Consider the following 23,033-nt stretch of genomic DNA (forward strand, 5'->3'; position numbering starts at 1 on the left):
CCGCCTCCCACCCCGGTTCCGATCAGCAACCAAAAGTTGGTGTGACAGCGCATAAAAATTGGTTTGTCCTCGTGACGGGGCAGAACTCTCTCGGCGTCGCCGTCGTGCCTTCCTCGGAGGAGGCCAGCACTGTCTCGCTGCCCGAGGTTCATCAGAAGCCTATTATCCCCAGTAACATACATACTTGAACTTCTATCTGGATTCTGGCTAACGAAAGCATGAAGCAGATTATCAATGCAGCTGCATTTTGCAGACCGAAACTATGATATTTCCATGCCGTTGGGACTTGATGTGCCGGGTCTGCTGGGAACCAAGTCTCCCGAGGAGCCCAGAGCCGTTGGCAGTGGGCACTGTTTCCATAGCAACCTGGCGAGCCCGTGCACTCCCACGGTGGCACATGTTTTCCGTACACGTGTCTTATATCCCGCGACCGCGAGTCAGCGGAAGTTCAGCTGATGGCAACAGCACAGTCGCCAACCCTGCACTACCCAAGAACTATTACGATGCTGCAGGAACGAGGACCACCAATGCGTGAGCCGCCCTGATTCCTCCAGCCGATGGGAATGCGAATGGCGTACCATGCTGCTTCCCCCATAGCTGCTGCTGTTGCGCAGCATCGCTTGGAGTTGGTGATACTAGTAGCCATCCTTTGCGGTCCCCGCCTGGAGCTGGTGGAGGGCGAATTTGGCGACGTTCCACGCCTGCGTCACCAGACTCACCACAAACCCGACAAAAAGAACGAGCGTGGAGGAGAGAATATGTCCTGCTCTTTGTCCTACAGTGACTGTCAATGTCGTGCGCGAAGATCTCGAGTGTAGTGTGCCTATATGCCGGTGACTATCCGCGTCGTTGTAGGCATGCTTGGTCAGTCTAAGGAGAGGAATTTAACAGTTAAACGGTCATCCCGCTCCGAGTGTGGCACTCCCTCTCACTCAACGCAAGGCTGTCTAGGAACTTTCGAAGTCCTGAAGTGGAAAGTCGAGCACAATAGCGGCGCTGTTGCTCCCTATAGTTACACCTCAGCCTTCACCTACCAAAACCCATGCTATCCAACCAGCAAGGGAGCAGGTTACCCTCGCACCACGAGCCGTGCCGCCTGGCTACAATAAATCCCAAGCAGGCGGCCGGTGATTTCTATGTGATGCTATATCCAGAACGCTTCCGGAGAGTCCACGACATCTCCCGATGTGGGACCCTGTTGGGCTGGATCCTAGCGAACTGCTCTCAGATTGGGATGATTTGAACTTTGATTTGTTGGCAGTAAAGCAGCTGAATGGACTTCAATTCGGCAAACGATATCGCTACAAACGAACATAGTAGTATGCCATAAAAGAGACGCATCCTCCATCGACGACGACTGACTTAGCCACTAAACCTGCCAAACCATTCTCCCAACCGAGCACCATATCCATGCTTTGTATCAGCCTAGCCGCCCTTGATTCCCAAGGGAAAAAAGCAAACCGACACCATCCCAACCCAATTCATGTGAAAGAAATCATCTTCCGACCAACCACTTTCCCCATCCCTCCAACTACCCATGCAATGTTTTTTGTGTTCATCACTTCGAAGGACTCTTCCACTCGCCGGCATCCTTGACGCCCTGCGCGGCAGACCCCACACCGCGCTCGATGCCCGTGCCGACGTTGGCGACGCCGTCGCCCAGCGGCTTGCCGAGCCCACCCGTGGCCGCGTTGACGGTCTCGCCGACGCCGCGCGAGGCCGCGCCCAGCACGCCACCAACCGTGTTGGCCAGCCCGCCGACCGTGTTGCCGAGGGTCGAGGTGACCAGCTTGCCGGCGCCGGTGATGCCGGAGTCGTTGTTCTTGTTGTTGTTGTTCATTGTGTGGGCTTGTTCTGGTTGGGAAGTTTAAAAAGTTGAAGGCGCTTGATGGATGAGAAAGGCTTCGAGAAGCGCGGATTGGTGTGACTGTATGAGGTTGTATTTTGGATGGATTAGGTGATTTATGGGGAGGAAGAATCGCTTGACCCTATGGTAGCATGCGCTGACTTAAATACTTATTACCCCTACGACGAGTCCTATTCCTATCATTCCAAGATCGTCAGCCAGGAAGTTTCTGTACGTTGATCAGCTGCACCCCACACTACGTCATCTCGAGATTTAAGATTGGTAACTTGGACGGTCGGACCCACCCAATCTTCTTCTACTGTACACCAGCTACACCCCTGATTTCCACTAACTTTGCTTTATGCACACAACTCTCACGTCATAGTTGCAGGCTCGAAGTGGTGGCATCGCGAACTCGGTGGCGGGAGTATCTTGCGTAACTGCCTGAGGGAGAGAACTAAACTCATGACTTATGTGATACAGAACACCCACTGGTCCACCCCAAGTAAGCTTACACACGGTTTCATCTTGAATGCGAACACTGAAGACCTCTAAACTGCTGGTCCATGTTCGAAAGTGTATCATCGTCAAGGATTACAGAAAATCCCATACGGAAAGTCCCATACAGAAGATTCCATAGTGTACAGAATACCCGATGTCTCTCCAAGCAATTCCCAAAATGGTGCCCACAACCTGCACCACCTCCCCATCGGCGACTTTGCCGCCCTCCACCATGCGCTCGTCGTTCTCCACCTCGACAGGGGGAAGGACGATGCCGTACTTCCCGTACGGGAAATCCAACAGGGGGCCCGATGACATCTGGCAGGTCCTGCTTAACATGAAATACTCGCTCTGCCCGGCAACGGAATTCAAAGATCCCGATACAGAGATTCCCATACGGAGTTCCCCAAACAGGCGAACTCGGTATAGACATCCCCACACAGATACACTCAGACAAAGATACCCATACAAACACTCCCACACAGAGAAGACGACAGTGACCGCGACACTTTTTCCGTTGTATGAAGCGCGGAGCCGCTTTCCGGTCGTGGCGGACTCTCCAGTCTCAGCTGTCAGAACAGAAGAGAGCGACAGCTCCATAACATTTAAGAGACAGTGTCAAATCTCCGATTCCATGCAACTCCCTCAGCATCGATGACTGCGTAACTCTTAGCTCTACGACACTTTTCCGGGATCAAAGTCTTGGAATCATCTCTTTAAGGGACTCCCCGGATCCAGACACCAGGGCCATGCGTATCAACACCATCCTGATTGTTTCCGGTTGGGCAGCTGCACCTCTCACCTAGGTTGGATTTAAAGACGTCTGCTCCCGGCCCTAAGATCTTACGACATCGAGCATTCTTAATCCGAGGAACGAGGCGGTGGGGTTGACGCCCAAGTACGGCGCGGCAGTCCCCGCAACGCCGCACCCGATCGCAAACAGCACCGCCGCGCGGGTGCTCAGCAGCTTCCGCACCAGCGGGCGCGCCCTGGTGCGGCTCATCTTGGCGTCCGTGTCGGGCTCGTACAGCATGTTGAGCGCGTTGGCCGAGGGCGAGCACAGCGTGGTGCCCGTCGTGAGGAAGAGGAGGGTCAGCGGCGAGAGCGAGGGGATGTCGGCTGCCGAGGCGAGCGCTCTTCGATCTCCGTCAACGCCCAGAATGACGGCCATACCTACCTCAGATATTCGTACACTGCTGGACATGCTGTTCGGCCTTGTGGACTACGCCGACGCTGTGATCTGCTCGTCTTCCTCCTCTGCCACGTTCTCATACCCGTAGCTCGACGCTTTAGACTGCGCATTGGCAGTACCTGTTTGCCGAGAGGGCATCTCGACAAGGACACGCCCGCTCCGGCGGCCGAAGAAGTCCTCGGTCCTAATACCCCGGACGTGCTCGGGATTGACCTGGGACATGGAGAGCATCCGTCTCGATATCGTCCTCAATGTACTTGACGAACTGGCTCCGGTAGCGCTCCTCATCATCGTCGGCGAGCGTCTCCATGTACTCGGCGACGTGGCCACCGAAGATGTACTTCTTGAGAACCTCGGCATCGACCTCCTCGATCTCCATGTCGAAGCCAGGGAAGCCTTCCACTTGGCGCAATAGTCGGTCAGATTTGCTCCTTGATGGAACTAGTGGAACGGGTGGAATGGGGTAAAGATCATTGACCTACAAATTGGGAAATATCTTTGGATAATTCTAGGTCGGCCACCTAGAACCTTTTTCTTTCCTTTCCTTAGGCTTAGTTTAATGGAATTGAGTGTCACGAACAGCCGGCTTAACCCTGTTGAATACACTATACTGTCACACTATTAAACTATAGCCCGAGAAAGAAATATTTTATGTTTTTATTTAGTATTAGAGAATACTTAAAATATTAGTTATACTTTTTAATAACGTTAACGTATCTTATAAGCGAGCGAGACATATAAGCGAGCGAGACACTCTCCACCACTCTATAACAACTATCCTCAATTGCAACGCAATAACACTAGGAACCAACTACAATTACATCAGAGACAGCTGAATCAGACCCTTCTGCAACCTCCTGGCACGTACGGGCATTATGGCCAGGCTTGCCGCACACACCACAGCACCGAACCTTCGTACGAGCCCCCCCTGCACCACCACTATCCTGCTCCTTTTCTTGCGCCACCTCCCTAACCACGGCCTTCTGGTCCAGTTGATCCTTTGCATCTTATACTGCAAGCGATCCTCTAAGCTGTACGCGTGTTCTTTTGGCTCTCCGGCGCTTGCTTAGCGCCTCGTTAGCCTTGCGGAGCGAAGACACCTCTGCCTGAAGGAGGGCCACCTGGTGTATTATAGCCATTGTACCCTTGGTAAGCTGGTCTATAGCAGCCAACATCGAAGTTAGGGAGCTATTTTGATAGTTGGCAATACGAGTCTTGATAAGCATTGACTGCGAGTTGGCTTCTCGAGGGTTATATGGCGTCTGGAATACCCAAGGTTGTAGTATGCTGGCCCGCGAGTTCAGGGGCGTTGGTATACGGAGCTTTATATCCAGCTTAGATAGTACCTTCTCTTGATCGTACGGTACAAGGCCAGCACCTGCAAAGCTACCCTAGATATTCTTCCCCGTCATCGAGGCGAAGAAGGCCTCGCGGAAGCTGTAGAGGAACTCGAGCTTGCTCATATGGTTGATATACGCGCGCATCAAGTCCTCAACCTGGCGACCGTACGCCTGCTTCAGTGGCCCAAAGCAGCTAATATCGAGTGGCTAGAGGAGGTACGAGGAATGCGGAGGCATACAAAGCGTGATAATGTTGTTCTACTGGCAATAGAGCTCGAATTCGGTCGAGTAGTGGCTGTCGTGGCCGTCGAGGATCAACAGCCGGTACTTGCCTTTTGCCCGGGGCGCTGTATAGTAGTCGAAGTGCTTGATCCAATCCAGGCCTATAGTATTAGTCGTCCAGCCGTTGTCGGTAGTTATAATACGCCAGTCGGCTGGGAGGTTGTACTCGGTATACCAGTTAGCGAGGTGGTACTGTGCGGCCAAGATGATGAACGGAGGGATGGCCTAGCCAAGAGCATTGACTCCCTGGATCACCGTTGCCCACTTGCGGTTGCCAGGCTGGGCCAGCTTTACCTTGCTACGGCCATCAGAGGTTATAACCACCATGCCCGCGAAGATAATGCCCATTATAAACCCAGTCTCGTCGAAGTTATAGATATCGTCATCTACGATACTATACTTGGCCTTGGTGTTCTATACGAGTATAAACCACTTGCCAATGACCTCTGGATCCTCGTACTTAGCCCTCTGGTAGTCGTATCGACGCGACCAACGTATATAGAGGGCTGGCTGGCGTTTGACGAAGTTATGGGCCTAGAGCTTGCCGACAGGGAGCGCGTCGTATATATGTAGCAGTTGGTTGGCCATATCTTCTATACCACGGAGTCTTGGTGGAAAAGCTCGCTCGGATAACTCAATTATATACTGAATAAGAGCCTTCTCTTCTAGATCGGTGAGCTTCCGCGAGTTAGCTAGAAGATCGTGTCGTATAGCTCGGCCGGTACGTCGGTGGCCGAGAGTTGAAACTGGTACGTTATAGAGCTTGGCCGCGGCTCGGAGGCTCAGTTTCGTGTCATTTTGAAGAGCTTGAAGGGCCAAGATTACCCTAGCTTCCTTTGAAGCGGAAGACATTCTTGGTTATAGGAAAAACGCGCTGTTGGGGGTGGTTGAAGAAGGACGCGTCGTGCCAAGAACTTAGTGTCTCGCTCGCTTATATGTCTCGCTCGCTTATAAGATACGTTATAGTTAATATGGATCTTACAGGCCCTAGTAGATAGATGGCTGACAAACCTAATCTGGCTCCCCACTGGCTTCTCCCAGTATAGAGAGGGCGCGCTCGTTATGAGGGCTAGAGCCTATCTTGACGAGATTTTGATCAACCTATTAGAGATGAGCCCAAACCTGTCTATAGGTGACAAACGCTCTCATTTGCAGTAAGGATCCATCATTCATACGAACTCTATAGGCTGCGATCGGCTTGGTATGCCGCTTTTTTTTCCCGCTCAGAGTGCTAATGAGTCCGCGCTGACGCGAGCTCCATGCAGGCAAACAGGAAGCTTATCGAACAGTACGAGCAGCAGGTCAAGGATCTTCGGGAAAAGCTCGATAATCTGGAGGACATGCTGAAGAAGAAGGATGACGGACTTAATCGCGTGCTGGACGGCGAGCGCTCGAGAGCCGCTACGGCAGACTTGGAGAAGAAATAGTAGCTTTATAAGACCTTCGTTATTAACTGTCACGAGGGCCGTCGTTCAAGGCCAGGGTCAAGCCTCTGGTGGTAAACTGACTGCATTGCAAGAATATTGAACTTGCAGGAGGAAAGAAATCCTCGAGACTGCAAGGTAGGCTTTAAATACAGGATTGTCATGAACTAACCTGCAGAGGCCGGTGGGGGCCGACCTGCATGGTCGATGGGCGGCGCCCGTGTCCAATCATTACGAGTCAGAAAGGACCAATGAGGATTGGGGAGATCAGGAACAATGCCAAGAACGATTGTTCCTAGGGAACAACGCCAAGGGACGTTGTTCCAAATGTTCCAGAAATCTAGGTACGGGATACCTAGGGGAGGAAGCTGTATATAGTTCTACCATTCTGCCACTCATTCAGATAGCTAGCTTCCTCAGTGAGCAATTACAAGCAATAGCCTCTACCTATTGTGCAGACATTGCGGCCAGCATTGTTGTGAACCTTTTGGCTTCACCGAGACCTACAGTCCGACCAGCAGATACCTTCGACCGGCGAACCCTTTCAGAGGCAGGACTGCCTGTGGTTTCGTCACAAGGATGCGAGTAGGTCTGAGCTTGCATGCATGATGTAATGGAACATGCATAATGAATCATCACTTGGTATGATGAATCATTATACATACAAATGATATCATCATCATGGTCGGTGCGTTCCACTGTCACATTAACCTTATACTAGAGTAAGTCCTAATAAAACTATATAGTATAAGTAGCTACTAATTTTGTCTAATTTAGTATATAAGTTAACGTGGTTGATAAGCGAATGCTCCAGACAAGCGAATGCTCCACTTCACCGCGCCTACACAACGCCTTCTCCTCGCATACATTTTCTTTGCAACCCAATATGCATCCAAAAGACGACGAACGCCAGATAATCTTAGCCCTCCAAGCTCTTGAGAAAGACTCCACTTTGAGCCTAAGAGCTGCAGCTAAGATCTATGCGGTTTATCATACCAAGCTAAGCCGTCGTAGGCGTGGTATACAATCACGACGCGATATTCTAGCCAATTCGCGGAAGTTGACCAATTTGGAAGAATCGGTCATTGTTCAATATATCCTCGACCTGGATTCCAAAGGGTTTCCTCCCCGCTTGTCTGGTATAGAAGATATGGCAAATCGACTACTTGCCGAACGCGATATAGGACGCGTCGGTATGCGTTAGGTATATAACTTCGTCAAACGGAACCCCGAGCTCACTACGCGTTTCAATCGGAAATACGACTACTAGAGGGCCCAATGCGAAGACCCAGAAATTATTCGGGGCTGGTTTGCGCTTATACGGAACACGATCGCGAAGTACGGCATCTAGGAGGCAGACATCTACAACTTCGACGAGACTGGGTTTCTAATGGGCGTTATTGCAACCTCAATGGTTATTATAAGCTCCGAACGTCATGGCAGGGCAAAGTCAAAGCAGCCTGGCAATCGGGAGTGGGCAATAGTAATCCAGGGTATCAATACTACTAGCTAGGCGATCCCGCCGTTTATCATCGTCCAGGGCAAATATCACCTCTCCTCTTGGTATAAGGGCAGCCTATTGCCAAAGGAATGGGTTATCGCGACATCCGAAAACGGTTGGACTAGCAATAAGAGAGGTCTAGATTGGATCAAGCATTTTAACATATATACCAGAGCTCGAACAACTGGGGTTTATCGCCTTCTCGTCCTCGACGGCCATAATAGCCACCACTCGATCGACTTCGAGCTCTACTACAAGGAGAACAACATTATTACGCTCTATATACCTCCGCACTCATCTTACATCCTCCAGCCGCTCGATATTGGGTGTTTTAGCCCGCTCAAGACGGCATACGGCAAGCAGATCGAGGCAATAATGCGGGCAAGCATAACCCATATCACCAAGGAAGACTTCTTTCCCGTATTCCTCGCAGCTCACCAGGTAGCAATAACGCCCGGAAACATTCAGGGAGGTTTTAGAGGCGCTGGACTCGTTCCTTTTGATCCCGAGAAGGTGATCTCCCAGCTCGACATCCGTCTGAAGACACCAACACCCTCGAACTCCCGGCCTGGCAGTGCCCACACCTGGGTTTCCAAGACCCTGAACAACCCAGCCGAAGCCTCCTCGCAGTCCGCCCTTATCAAGAATCGAATTGCCCGGCATCAAAATAGCTCTCCAACCGAGATTTTAAGAGCAGTTGATATCCTTGCGAAAGGGACGTCTAAGGTTATACATCAATTGGCATTATTGAGAGCAGAGAACCAAAGCCTCCGAGCAGCAAATGAGGCACTAAGCAGGCGTCGGCGAGCTAAAAAACAACGGCTCCGACAAGGAGGATTGCTTACTGTACAAGATGCAAAGGACTTGCAGGGTCAGAGAGAGGTTGAGGTGCAGATAAAGGAGGAAACACGGGCGGGTAGTGGTCGGAAGCCGAGGGTCGAGACGCGCGCGCGGCGCTATGGCACCTACAGCGAACCTGGTCACAATGCGCGTACCTGTCAAATAGTTGTGGAAACGTCTGAGGAAGACGATTCCGAGTAGTTTCATTTGTTTGAAGCGGTTTTGGTGGGATTGATATACATTTTGTTATATAGGTGCAACTTTGTGGAGCATTCGCTTGTCTGGAGCATTCGCTTATCAACCACGTTACTCTTATAACGTACATGATAAGCGAGCGACGCAGATAAGCGAGCGACGCACTTTCAGTGCGACGCGCCTCCTCTAAACTTTTCCACCAAATACCACCGCAACAAGCCATGCGTAGCCCCTCAAAAGAAGCCAGGCTTCTTTTAGCCCTCGAAGCTATCAAACAGAGCGAGAATCTCAGTATCCGGGCGGTAGCCAAGCTATACAACGTTCCAGAAGCAACGATTCGCCACCGGCGCAAGGGACGTGCTGCAAGACGCAATATTCTAGCCAACTCGCGTAAGCTCACGGATCTAGAAGAGAAGTCAATAGTTCAGTATATAACTGAGCTATCTACACGCGCATTCCCACCTAGATTAAGTGGTGTGGAAGATATGGCCAACCACCTACTATGCGAACGCGACGCGCCCCCTATCGGCAAACGCTGGGCTCACAACTTTGTCAAACGCCAGCCAGAGCTCCGTACGCGGTATACACGCAAGTACAACTACCAGAGGGCTAAATGCGAGGATCCACAGGTCATCAGCGAGTGGTTTGCACTTATATGGAATACTAGGGCTAAATATAGGATTGTCGATGACGATGTCTACAACTTTGATGAGACTAGGTTTATGATAGGTGTTATCTTCGCGGGTATAGTGGTTACAACCTCGGATGGGCGTGGCAAGGCAAAACTAGCTCAGCCTAGTAATCGGGAGTGGGCGACTGTGATCCAGGGAGTCAACGCCCTTGGCTGGGTTATCCCTCCGTTCATCATCCTAGCCGCACAGTACCACTAGAGTAACTGGTACTGGGAGTGCAACCTACCACTTACCTGGCGCATTGCAACCACCGATAATGGCTGGACTACCAATGCAGTAGGTCTGGATTGGATCAAGCACTTCGATTACCATACGGCACCTCGAACAAAAGGCATATACCGGTTGTTGATCCTCGACGGCCACGAGAGCCACCACTCAACCGAATTCAAGCTCTACTGCAAGGAGAACAACATCGTCACACTCTGCATACCTCCACACTCTTCCTATAGGCTCCAGCCTCTCGATGTTGGCTGCTTTGGGCCACTTAAGCAGGCATACGGTCGCCAGATCGAGGGCTTAATGCGCATGCATATCAACCACATCAGCAAGCTTGAGTTCCTCTGTGCCTTCCGAGAAGCCTTCTTTGCTTCTATAACAGAGAAGAACGTACAGGGTAGCTTTGCAGGGACTGGCCTTATGCCATACGACCCAGAGCGGGTGCTTTCTAAGCTAGATATAAAGCTTCGTACGCCAACACCCCCAACCTCACGGCCCAGCACTGCATAACCCTGGGTCTTCCAGACACCACATAACCCACGAGAAGCCGACGCACAGTCAACGCTCATCAAGACTCGCATTGCGAACCATCAAAATAGCTCCCCAACTTCAATGTTGGATGCTATAGACTAGCTTGCCAAGGGTACGATGGCTGTAATGCACCAGGTGGCCCTCCTTCGGTCAGAGGTCTCTTCGCTTCGCAAGGCCAATAAGGCACTAAGCAAGCGCCGGCGTGCCAAGAAAACACATATGCAGCTTGGAGGTTCACTTACTGTGCAAGATGCAAAGGATCTACTAGATCAGAACGCCGTAGGTGGGGAGGCAGTGCAGGAAACGCAGCCGGATGGTAGCGGTTCAGGGGGGGCTCGTACGAAGGTTCGATGCTGTAGGGTATGCGGCAGGCCTGGCCATAATGCTCGCACTTGCCAGGAGGCTGTAGAATCATCTGATTCATCTATTTCTGATGTAATTGTAGTTGGTTGCTAGCGTTGTTGTATTATAATTGAGGATAGTTGCTGTAGGGTGGTAGAAAGTGCGTCGCTCGCTTATCTGCGTCGCTCGCTTATCATGTACGTTATATAAAACTTCTTATTATGATCTCTGAATACCTTCTAGATTTCTTACTTAAGCTTGTTATAGGCTTTTAGGCTAGTTAGTATCTTCTTTTAAATCTTCTAAGAATTTTCAGTCTATTGAAACATCTGATAGTAAAGGATCTATTTCCGGTACTAGCCTATACCATCTTATCTCTATCTTATTATGGGCATTGCTCAATCCTTGAGAAGAGAGGGCCGCTGGTTTTCCTGGAGTACACCGAGATCATGAGAACCCGCTGTGTCAATAAAAGGCCATGTAATCCTCGTCCGATGCCATGTCTGCTACCAGGCTTGTATTCTGTGTCGCCGCCGCAGTCAAGTTAGAGAACCAAGCTGTCTCGCCATAAGTATGGGCATGGTCGCGTTGCACGGCGCAAAGAACAGCCCGCCCGAGCTCAGGTACTGCCCTCGCGGGTCGGCTGAAGGTCAGGGTCTGCCTTGAGCGGTAGCTTACCGGTCCTTTCATCCTCTTTGTCGTTCCTTAATCGATGTACTAATACTAGTAACACCGTTGCTAGGGCCTAGGACCGTATTCATCTATTAGAACAGGACCTTAACGGGGACGTCCTTGCGCTCCAAGTCGGCCACGGAGAGGAATCTGGGAGTCTGCCGGCGAAGGGAGATCTACTAACAGCCTTGAACATATCCAAAGTCGCAACAGCAATGCTCTCAGACCGCCTGTAGACACGACCATTCCCGGCGCTCCTGTAACTCCATTCCGTGCCAGCGCCAGCATCCAACAGCACGCTGACGAGGAAGAGATCGATCATCCGCTTGCATTTTTCCGTACCACGATTATGAATCGGGCAGGAGGAAGAGGAGCAGGTAACGAACGATTCCGAGTCCCCAACCAAAACGAGAAGGGCCGGCTGCATCACATGGCGTGTATTGTACCGTTGTTCCCTGTATGTATTGGTTGCCAGCCCCGTTGTCCGCAGTTCACGACCGCCTGCAGACGGGAGGGCGGGCGAGTCGCTCAGGCACGACTGCCAGCTCCCGCTGGTCGGTGTGGACTTGCGGCCACAAGTTGCTCTTCTTGTTAACCTGACCTTGGATGCTATGCCGTCAATTGTTAGTACCACGATCCATGAGCCTGATGGTACTGCAAAGTAGTATTTACAGTCTTGACCGACGAGGTGTCTTCGCTACCGGAAGACGCGCCGGCGGTGCTGCTCTCTGCAAAGGTGGAGGCGGAGGTAATGATGAATGGTATGTTGGTCCATTCTTGCTGGAAGTGGAGGTGTGACATTTTGGCTTCCACTTAGTCGCCAGTTGGATGGATCGATATGGAGCAGCCGGGCTGAAACCTGCTCCCTCTGCTGCGTAGGTTGTTCACCGAGGATCTGTAACCCACCGGTATTGGAACCGAGAATGTATGCCCTTTGCTCTGTTGGGCGAATGTTGCGTTTGTTAAGGGCGGAGAGGTGCTGGACAACGCCCCTTGGGCCTCTGCCGTACATGGGAGTAGGAAAGCAGAAAGGAGAACTGCGTTACGCAGGAAGCAGAAGAGCGTGCAGAGACTGTCGCAGTATACCAGGTGCAGAGAAGAAAGCCATTGTGGTATGCAGAAGAAGAGGTAGATGATGTGCCCTAGTAAATGCAGGAGGCAATGAAAGGGATCAGGGAACATGAAGGCCACAAAGGTATTGGTATTCGACACTAACGCCCAGGCCTGAACACATCAAAGCTGGGTACGAGAAGAAGATTTTCCTAATTACGGTAGGAAGTCGTGGTCCAGTCATAGTCTTAACCCCTGAAAACCCGTTTGCGACTCCCCTGGCCGAACAACGCAAATCCATCATTTCCATGCAGACTGTCCACAAAGGCGGTCAAAACCATCAATGTCATGAAGCTCCTCAAAGTATATCAAATGCAACCAAACTCCATGCCTGGACCTAACAATTGCATACTGTCCCCAACTGCGTCTTAGCAGCCAGTCCCGGAGATGACCGAGTTCTTGCTGCTTGTTATTGTAGTGCCTTCATGGTAGCAGTGTGGCACTTGTTTCCATCGCCTCAAAGACTACCTGCCCACTGTAGGTAGGCTTCAGTGCAGCATCAAACATGGAGGAAGTCCACAGTATCATTCCCTTATAGTCAGCCAACACCTCTTACGAATGGAATCTAGCAAAGATCCTCGACGACCTGTGGCAGACTCCAATGCCCACAAAACTACCAGAACGGTTGGAGGACCTGGGGGGGTCTTTTTGGTGGTTGCCTTTAGTGGTGGTTCTGCTTTGTCAATCGGAATATTCGTTGTTACCTATCTTACCAGTGGTGGTGAACAAGAAGGCGCCTGGCTTCCGGAGGAAGGGAGTGTCACTCAATATATGGCGTGAATGTCCTCAGAATTCTTGAACGGAACTAAAATGACTGTGCTACGCTGGAAACGCAAGAGGTCGCAGAGGCTGTTGCAGTGTGCAGATTGGAGGCATAAGCGGTTTGAATTCTATGGTACAGAGGAGCAAATCCAGATGTGCCCGGCAATAATCCAAGAAGCTGGCGTAACGTTCCAGTGAGATCATCTAAAAAGAAGGGCAGTGAATTTACAGATCACAAAGGTCTTGGGTGTCCAGCAGCGACTTGATCTACTAGTATCTTACTACCCTGCAGTCCGGGCCCGCCTATCTACAATCCTGACCTGCTAGCTTCAGCGGATGGTGACGTTTCCAGTCCGGCGTGTCCGACAAATGGGGAGGACCTGCCGCTTCCAGGGCAGGCAAGCCCACAAGACGCTCGCTCACCTTGCCCATCGACGCTACCCCACCGTGGACGCCAACTCGCACCTCAGCACGCCTAGTCCCCAAGCGAAGATGGTGAGTCTTGATGTGGACGAGCTGCCGCTATAGGTAGACCAGTCCAACAACGCTCAAGATGCGTCCTCGAGCGTTGTACGTTGCCATCCCGACTCATATCCGACTAGGTAAGGTACTTTACTCTAACGAACTGCCCTGGGTAAAGCTCCCAAACACGTGCTATAGCAATCGTTGCCTATCTCTGTCTATGAGGCTGGCCTCTGATCTTACAATGGTCGGCCGCAAAGTGGATGCTACCACCATCGGCCGTCCTCCGGTTACCCGCGTACTTGCCAGCCCAACCCCCGTTGCACGTACCATCGTTACATTGCCACTTTGACCAACCGACTCAGGCTCTTCCCCAATCCATCGCTAAACAGGTCGAGAAACTCGTACGCCGAATATTCATCATCGTCCTTTGAATTACTTATCGGGAATATTTGTTTCTTCGGAGATTTATTATTTCTATTAGAGCATATTAAGTTCACTCTCCGCTCTCTGCTGAATTTCGGCAAGACTACCCATCTACGAGGTCGACAACTCGTAAAGAACAGTACGTCTGATCATCGGAAATAAATCCTTCTTCTATCCGACGACTAATCTAGCTGACATACACATCCGTTCTCCAGGATATCAATGACATGGCGGCGCGGAGCCCACCGGCGAGACTATTGCGAATCGACTGCCTAAGCAATAGCTACGGCTTGAAAGAGTCATCCTCGGCCACATCGCCCACGCGGCTATGCCGGCGCACATTGGCCAAGGTGGTAGGTAGACTCGTCACTCGCGAGGAAAGACGACAATGTTGTTACCCCTGTAGGCAAGGGGAACATGCCACATCAGTACTAGGTCTGTCCCGAACCCACGATGTCCTGATACCCTTGACGCTGACCATTATATCCAGGGGCGGTAATCGCGTCGAAAACAAAGAGACTGGCCACTGGTTCTGCTCAGGGCAAAGGCCACTCTTGCATTAAAACCCAATATGCAAGTCCTCTGGAGCTATTGTTGCCACGGGACTTTTACATACGGATTTCCACGCGACAGGAAACAATTGGTATGTCACAGAGCGCCGTGAGATAAGCCATGTCTGTATCGCCAGAGCTGCCCGGCGAAGCGAAGCCGGTAGCTCGCAAATCCGTCGGGGCTCCATACGCCCAAATACGCCATGCGAAGAGTATTCCGACCTTGGCGCCAGAGTTGAAAAATTTGGGGTTGGGCGTGGGCACGCTGGCTGGTCTGCCCACGTCTTCCAGACCCGACTTAAGTCAGGGTGCGAGTGAGACACAATCACCATGTCCCGCTCCACTCCCCACCGCCAGGGACTAGCGCGGGCGGGAGATCGATCGTGGGAGATCTTCGAGAAGGACAGCCGGGGATAAGGCCGTAAATTGACTTCGAGTTCTCCCCGCACCACCATCCCCTTGCCTTCTGATGCATTCCGGGGTACAGAGGGAAGCCCAGATATCATGAGCCCAGGACAAGCAGATCTCGCTGAAACATGAGGCTGAACAAATGCCGGCAGCGACTGACACGTCACACGGCAAGAGTTGCGGTTAGGTACGGCCGTACTGTACAACAAAGTACCGGCTTACTAAGGTCGCGCAGACCAACCAGGTCGATCGAAGCCAGGCCGGGCAATCGCAAGCGATGAGGACACTGAGACTACGAATGAAGTTAGGGCCCTCTTCCGCTATAAGCTCATGTCTGGAGGATAGGCCAGCAGGCCAAAAATCTGATCTGGATCAACTCCCGTATTACCAGTGTCAAGGTTGGGCAGTTTGAGCACCGCAAGGAGCCACTTGAGCTTGGCCAGCACGGCGGCAACGAATTTGTCATCACGCTGAAGAACTGCCAGCCCCTGGGTGGCAACAACTGCTCTCTGGCCCACCGCATGAAGGTGATCCAGCAGTCGGTCGAGTGCGGACTGGCTTATCTCAAGCACAACGGCTACATTAACTACTTCGGTCTCCAGCGCTTCGGAACCTACGCCATTGGCACGCATCTGCTCGGCATGAAGATCCTCGAGGGTGATTATGAGGGTTTCATTGACGACGTTCTGTATATCGACGATGAGACCCTCAAGGATGTCCTGAGCAACGTCCAGCCCCAGTACCAGCCCGGGAAGGACTTGCAGCACTTTGTCCGGAACGTACTCTCGACGTTGTCGAGGTCGATCTCCGCAAAGTCGTCGCACATGATCTGCTTGGACGCGTTATTGACCAACACGTGAATCTCACCGAAGGCGTCGACGTGCTTCTGGATCGCTTCCTTGCATGTCTTGTTGTCCATCAGATCGCCGGGGATCAGCAGGCACTTGCGCCCTTCCTTCTCCACCATCTTCTTGGTGTCTTCGGCGTCCGGCTGCTCCTCGGGAAGATAGACAATGCTGACATCGGCGCCCTCGCGCGCGAAGAGGACTGCAACGGAACGACCGATGCCAGAACTGTCTGTGTCAATGCCGCCCGCTCCCGCGCCCCCGCAGCGGACCAGTCGCGTCAAAACTGGCGGATGGTGCTGCGCGCCTTGTCGATGTCGTTAGGCTTGGCCGAGCCACTCCATTGCGGCGGCAACTGCCGTGTCAAGCTCTGCGTCACCCCCGCCACGGGCTTAAACTCCCTTCCCACTATAGATGGCGATGAGTCCAACAAGATAGTAGGCTGCTGTAGGTGAGACCATGAGCCCCCCGTTTGCCGGCCCCTGAAAATGAGATGCTAACAAACGAGTCAGATCTCCACGAACCCGGCGGAAGCGCCCAACTGGTCCGGCCTCTCCGATGGCATCAAATATGCCATCGTCTTCGAGATGACGCGAGAGGTGCGGCTGAGCGAAGCCCTTGGCTCGAAGCGTCACCGGGGCAAGTGAGCTAACTTCCAGAGCAGTCGTCGAGCTTCTCGAGCCCTGGCTGGCTGCCGAAGGGCAGACGTTCGTCGCCGTGGACGCACGCCGTCAGCCCAATCGTGTCCCGAAGCCGGTCACGGTGCTCAAGGAAAACTACAAGACTAAGCTCCAGGAGCTGGAGAGCCGGATCCAGGAGTTCGTAACCGACAAAGCAAGAGAGAAGCCCAACGAGGACAACAATGCTGTACGCACCAAGCTCGTGGTGCCGCTCTACTGCCCGTTCTTCTGTCCACTCGTCGACTTACGCTTTGGAAAGGTAGCCTCGGAGGGACTCTGAGACTCGATATCAGGCGGTTTGTGAGACGCGTTTTCCCCTCGATTATGGCGGCCTACCGGACACCTTACCAATAGGTTGTTCCTCCTGGCTATCGCCAAGATAGACCTCGCATGTTGGATGAAGTTGGCCGAAGACTCGTCTTGCCTTTCTCGAAACAATTTCCCAAACCAGTACATTATCTCCCTCCGCCGTGACAAGTCAGTACTGTTTAGCTCCTAATACCCTATTAGTCTTAAGAGGTACTAATAAACAAACAGGCCGATCTGCGACATCGCATTTCTGCCCACACCCCACCCAAACCAACGGCTTCCTGTACAAGCTACGTGGAACCTTTAACGTGTAGCTCGACGGGGCAGAGCATAGGAGCAGGGGCTGACATGATAGACAAGGTACCTAGTGCTTGTGTGCTACCACCCATTGGCTGTTGTGCTCCAGGTCACTGACATAATAGCAGGTGCGCAGCTTGCGGAGATCCAGGAATCAGCTGAGGCGGCCAAGGATGAGGTCCAGCGGGATCAATCCTTCAATATCCCGGGAAGTCGTTGTCGCCATGTCTTCCGTGATAGGGATATTGCGTGCTCGGTGACGACACGCGCATCGGCCCGGGTCGCGACAAGCCCCTGCCGGACATCTACCTCCTCGCGCTCAAGACTATCTGCAGGAAGGAAAGACAAGAGAAAACGCAGAAACACACTAGACCCTGGACACTGCCGCAAGTAAACGGTTCTGCAAGCATCCTCACCACTGAATACCGCACGACATGCAAGACCGGAACCTTCGTGGCCGCCATCGGAAGTTCAGAGCCCTTCACAGAAGGCTACCAGACGGCGAGTCAAGGCGAACCGGGGAAGCCTCGAAGCGATGAAGAGAGGTGGTGCGGTTGACTCAGGCGAGCTAATCGATCTAACAGTTTTTGAGCGGGAGCTAGAGCGGTAGGGGAGACTGGACCTTTCCAAATCAGAGGCTTTGAAGTGGGCGGACGAGTCCAACACGCTGTTCTCGATGATCCGAGGCTTCTGCGTGCAATACTGCCACCACCTACCACCCATCGAAGGACAGCTCAAGATGCGCATCCAGAGGGGTAAGCTGATGGGGACCTTTGGGGCTTCATTTGCAATATCACTGCAAATGACCAGGAGGCGAGTCGCGGCGAGTAGGCCCTGTGCATTGTCAACTCTCCGGCCCGCACCTACTTTCACCAGCGCCTAGTCTTTCAAGATCACGCAACCGTCCGCACCCGGAGGACGACACGAAGTATATCATCTCCCTCCGTCGACGCGACTGGTAAGTGTTCACCCTCTGAAATGCTTCATCCACCTTGAAGTCACTAACGAAAAGGCAGGCTGATCGGCTCCTTCCTGCATTGTGCGGTCGAAGACACATGCATAAGGGTGGTGTACTATTCGCAGCTGAACCAGTCCGCGGTGCCTGGTATGATAGGCAACGGCGTGCCAGCTTAGGGCTTACGGTAGACGGTGACCCGGGTATGGTACGTTCTCATTGTCGGCGATGGCGAAGTCGGGAAACTGGAACCGCACGTTGTGCCACGCCGGATCGCCGACTCGGAGCAAGAGACTGCATGCGGAAATGCCCTCTTAGCTTCAAGCAAGTGGATGGTTCATGTCCTTACCCGTCGGTTCCAAGCGGTGACTCCAAGTTCGATAGGCAGCGAGGGCGAGGGCATCTGTCAGTTTCCGTGAAGAGGACGGCGAGGCTTGCCCGACGTCGTCAGCAAGATCAAGGCGTACATCCGGCTCCGCATCGCCCGGAAGACGCCAGTGCCGGGCAATGTCGACCTCCAGCAGGCCGATGGCGAATACGTGTGGGCCATTGTTTACTATCTGCTGCGGGCGGGCTTCATGAACGAGGCAGCGCAGTATGTCAACAACCACAAGAACCACTTCCGCAGCATCGACCGGACCTTCTCGGGCTACATCAACAGCTATGCGTCGAGCGAAGAGCGCCGACTCAAGCGACAGATGCAGGACCGGTGTTCGAGCGAGTACAACCAGCGGATCCGCAACGCCCCGGAGGGCTCCATCGACCCCTTCCGCATGGCCTGCTACAAGATTCATCGGCCGGTGCGATCTCAGCAACCGGAGCCTTCGACGGGCTGCAGACAGATGTCAACGACTGGTTCTGGCTCCAGTTCGGGCGCAATGGATGTCGACAACGGAATTCAAAGTGGCACTGCTCCTCCACACAATACGCCATCCCGTCAATCTCGGATTTCCACTCAGTTCGAAAAAGAAGGAAGATGAGGAAAGGAATAAACGGCAGCATAGTGAGGTGGGGCCAAAGAGCAGACTGGAAGGAAAGGCGGTCGAGGGAGAACGGTGAGGGAGCAGTGAACAAAAGAAAGAAAAGAAAAAGCAAAGAAAAGACAAAAACAGAAAATGGGACTCTTGAGCAGGGTGGCAAGGCAGGAGGGATAGCAAGGACAGACAGGTGGGCTAGGGAAGGGAGATTGGAGGGGAGGGAAGGTGATCAGCGGGGGACAGAGAAGAAAGGAAAAGACGAAAGAAAAGAAGAAAGCCAAAGAAAGAAAAAGGAGAGAAGAAGAGATGGGCGGTACGGCAAAAGAGAAGAAGCATGGATGGAGGGATGATATAGGGTGGCATGTTAGGGGATGCTTTAAGAGAGAAGGGAAGACTGGAAGGGAAGGTGGTTGGTGGGAGTGAAGGTCGTGCTCCCTGGCAGCGCCAGTGCCGGGTCCGAGGGCCGCAGCACGCAGGCAGAGCTGCAGAGCTGGAACTGGGGAAGGAAAACATACAAAGAAAAGAAAAAAGGAAAAAGAAAAGAAAGAAACGAAAACGAGGAAAAGAAAAAAGAAAAAAAGAACGGCTTGGGGGTGGCGAAGAAGAAGAAGCATGGATGGGAGGACGAGATCGGGTAGTATATTAGGTTGCTTTTCAGCTCGGGGGGAAGATGAAGTGGGCGAAGAGGGCAACGGTCCGGCTAGTTGGGGAGGTGGTTAGTGAAGGAGAACGGAGAAGAAAACAAAAAAGAAAAAAAAGGAAAAGAGAGCGAAGGGGAAAAGGAGGACAGAAAGGAGAAGGGGATAAGGAAGAAAGAAAATGAGCCGAAAAATGAAAGCCAAAAACGAGAAGAGGAGAGAAGAAAGAAGGAGTGGATAGGAGGAAAAGGGGCCGAAGGGAGACTGAACGGGAAGAGTGTAACCTGGCCCGGTGCGGCATCAAGGTGGAAGGAGGAGGATGAGAGGGTAGTCAGCGGGGAAGAAGAGAAAAGAGATGAAAGACTGGGAGGAGGGCGAAGATGATAGGTGGCGAGCGGACGGTTTCTTTTGTCGGTACGGCCGAGTACGTGAGCCCAGAGCTTCTCACGGACAAGGCCGCGAGGAAGCCCACGGGGAGGAAAGTTGGTATTGTTGCCAACAAGAGGATATTGGTGTCGACAACGTGGAAGTTAGCGCAGGGAAGGCCTCGAGGGTAAGTGGCACTTCCTCAAGGCAAGAAGCCCATGCTAATAGCTTCGCAGGCTATCAACGTCAGCCTATTCAAGATGAGGGCGGTTTCACCCTTATGGCGCTGCCGCAGAGGGGCGGCTTCGTGGACCAGCCGGAAAGCAATCGCTCTGTGGCACCCCCGTAAGTGCCAGGGTCTCTCCCGTGTTTGCAATGTTCCGTGCTGACGCAGCCACAGGAGTATGGGGAGTGTCGGGGTCTGGCGTTGACCGGAGAGAAGGCCTTCTTAATATGAAGAAGTCTGGAACGGACGTCGCGGGACGCTGGCCACAGTCATAGTTCTGATTATGATCGTTCTTGCCGGGACAACATGGATTACCACCAGTTCTCACAGACGCTCCACGGTCTACCTGGGGAGCGAGTCCGGCAAGCCCTGTAGCCCTTGCAGCTGTTCGACCTGGACGGCAATCTACTGGCACGGCATTTCGGAGTGTAGTCCAAAGGAACCGAGATGCCGAACTCTTCGGAGGGAGCTTCGTTCCCGCAACGGGAGGAGGGTCATCCGCTGCCCATGTGGCTTCCCAGCAAGAGCCGCACAAGAGGAAAGGCAATCGAAAAAGGAAGGACGGAAAAACGACAAACGAGAATCTCAAGAAGCGAACAAGAAATTTCAAAAAATAAAACAGCATCCGGACTTCCGATGACACTTCATCCCTCGGTCAGGGGAACGGATCATCGCCTGCCCATGCGCCTTCCTCCTATAGGAAGAAGATTAAAGACCGGGTGGAGGCTCACACCCGGCCCATGTTGCTCCTCAACAATGAGCCGCGCAAGGGGAAGGAAATGAAAGAAAGCAAAAAAGGAAGAACAAGAAACAATACACTAAAGGAAGGGACCAGATATCTTCGGAAACGTGGATATGACCATCTCTTTGGATGCAATTTCACTCACTATTCCGGCGACGAGAGTTTGATGTCTCCTTCCCACGGGCCTCCGGGACGAGAAAAGGGACCGAGAATAGCTGATCTCCGGCCCATGCAAGTGGAAAGGAATTAAGAAAAGTGAAAGATTTCCTCCGAGGAAGGCCAGCGCGTCTGTGCCGAAGATGACATGGCTCTGCGGGGACTCCTTCCTCAGATCAAGCCGCGGAGAGGGCGGAGAAAATCTGAAGAAGATGAGACAGGAAAGTCGCCTTCACAACGCCCATCTCCGCGGGCATATGAATACGGAGCCGGAAGACGTACCGAGGTGACGGTGACGGAGCCTTGGATGGGGTAGTCAGATTGAGTCTTCATGCCGTCATAGGCTCTCGAACCAGCAGTCCAAGGCGGTTGGACGCTTCCAACCGTCCCGCGCTTGTGCCCCGCGTCAGTACTTCTCGACTGCGGTCGCAAGCAGCGAAGAGTGGAAGGATCGGTGCGGGGCGGTCAGCGTGACAAGGAACGCATGGTGCTATGACCGAAAGATGTGCCGCCACAGGTCGAATGATTACCGACCTTGAGAGGCTTGACGCTCCCTCAACCCCGAAGAAAGTTCTGCGTGGGCTTCCAGAAGGCCAAGGCTCGGTGCGAGTTGTTGCGAACTTCAAGAATAAAGAAATGGGGAACGTACAAAAAGGTGTGAGATATTCCCTATTCCTCATCTCGATCGCAATGTCGGCCGTCTGCAACACGCTGCGGATCAAGACAAACTCCGGCGGCGCACCCAGGTTACCTGAAAGGCCTTCTGGCATTGAAGAGACTCTCGGTGCGGCGCGTTCGGATGGTTTCAGCCACCTCATCCGGTGTGAGGGAGCGTTTCTCTTACCTTGTCTCTTCCTCTCGTCGAGCATTGTCGGTGGGGGGGAGGGAAGAGGGACTGATCTCGGGATGAAGGGACGGTTACCTCTGGGCCTGCATTTCGAACATCGGTGCCCACGACCAGGAAACAAGCCGTGGATCGGTGGGACATGCTATGGCAGTGGAACGCGACCCGGGACGAAGCCAAATGGTACGATGCTGTGTTATTGGTGACATTCCCAGGTGCCGCTTTGACCCTAGTGCCGCTCCCAACTCGGGTTCTTAACGGCTGCTCCGGAGGTCGACGCGAACAATAAGAAGAAGCGGAAGAGGCATGGGGGCAAGACATCCGAGAAAAAGGCTTCTCTAATGTTGTATATCTTATCACTTTCTCTCCCTAACATCGAACCTGATACATGGGCAAACTTAGCAATACAACCCGTGGAAAACACAAGCCAGGGAACTTTGGAAGTACCGGTAGAGCAGGAGCAGGAGACTGTAAGCCAGGCTCTCCATGTACTGTACATATTAGTAGTAGAGGATCTCAACTCCCCAGGGTGTCAGACTCCTCAAGGAAGCAATGCAAACTGCGGGTTAAACACCAAGCTCTTGTAGACTTTCTGTTTACCTTCCCCCCAGACAGAAGAGCATGTCTCTTGGGCAGCTAGAATGTGGTTCTGGTGTGCGCTACATATAACCCGAACCCTGCCCATCTCCTATTCCTTTTCCTACA

The 23,033-nt window shown here is 52.7% G+C and overlaps 4 protein-coding genes across 4 annotated transcripts; 1 reads left to right on the top strand and 3 right to left on the bottom strand.

The window, feature by feature from the left end:
- Positions 1 to 1,241: 1,241 nt before the first annotated feature.
- On the bottom strand, positions 1,242 to 2,077 carry B0T15DRAFT_424721 (uncharacterized protein). The gene has a single exon (XM_062865617.1). It carries the CDS (start codon positions 1,838 to 1,840, stop codon positions 1,559 to 1,561), a length of 282 nt encoding a protein of 93 aa, XP_062725550.1. The 5' UTR covers positions 1,841 to 2,077; the 3' UTR covers positions 1,242 to 1,558.
- Positions 2,078 to 2,172: 95 nt separating this feature from the next.
- Positions 2,173 to 3,918, bottom strand: B0T15DRAFT_570475 (ribosomal L18 C-terminal region-domain-containing protein; the record flags this gene model as incomplete). The annotated part of the gene is made up of 3 exons (XM_062870837.1): positions 2,173 to 2,698; positions 3,195 to 3,520; positions 3,753 to 3,918. The coding sequence occupies 3 exons, from the start codon at positions 3,916 to 3,918 to the stop codon at positions 2,441 to 2,443; spliced, it is 750 nt and encodes a 249-aa protein (XP_062725551.1). The 3' UTR covers positions 2,173 to 2,440.
- Positions 3,919 to 5,689: 1,771 nt separating this feature from the next.
- Positions 5,690 to 6,588, top strand: B0T15DRAFT_488481 (uncharacterized protein; the record flags this gene model as incomplete). The annotated part of the gene is made up of 2 exons (XM_062866516.1): positions 5,690 to 5,722; positions 6,427 to 6,588. 2 exons carry the CDS (start codon positions 5,690 to 5,692, stop codon positions 6,586 to 6,588), a joined length of 195 nt encoding a protein of 64 aa, XP_062725552.1.
- Positions 6,589 to 19,981: 13,393 nt separating this feature from the next.
- Positions 19,982 to 20,630, bottom strand: B0T15DRAFT_516473 (uncharacterized protein). The gene is made up of 2 exons (XM_062868257.1): positions 20,597 to 20,630; positions 19,982 to 20,547 (listed from the first exon to the last, which is right to left on the bottom strand). The coding sequence occupies exon 2, from the start codon at positions 20,293 to 20,295 to the stop codon at positions 20,011 to 20,013; it is 285 nt and encodes a 94-aa protein (XP_062725553.1). The 5' UTR covers positions 20,296 to 20,547; positions 20,597 to 20,630; the 3' UTR covers positions 19,982 to 20,010.
- Between the last annotated feature and the right edge of the window lie 2,403 nt (positions 20,631 to 23,033).

This window comes from Chaetomium strumarium (genome assembly GCF_033439665.1).
Source record: "Chaetomium strumarium strain CBS 333.67 chromosome Unknown B0T15scaffold_1, whole genome shotgun sequence".
NCBI classification, from domain to species: Eukaryota; Fungi; Ascomycota; class Sordariomycetes; order Sordariales; family Chaetomiaceae; genus Chaetomium; species Chaetomium strumarium.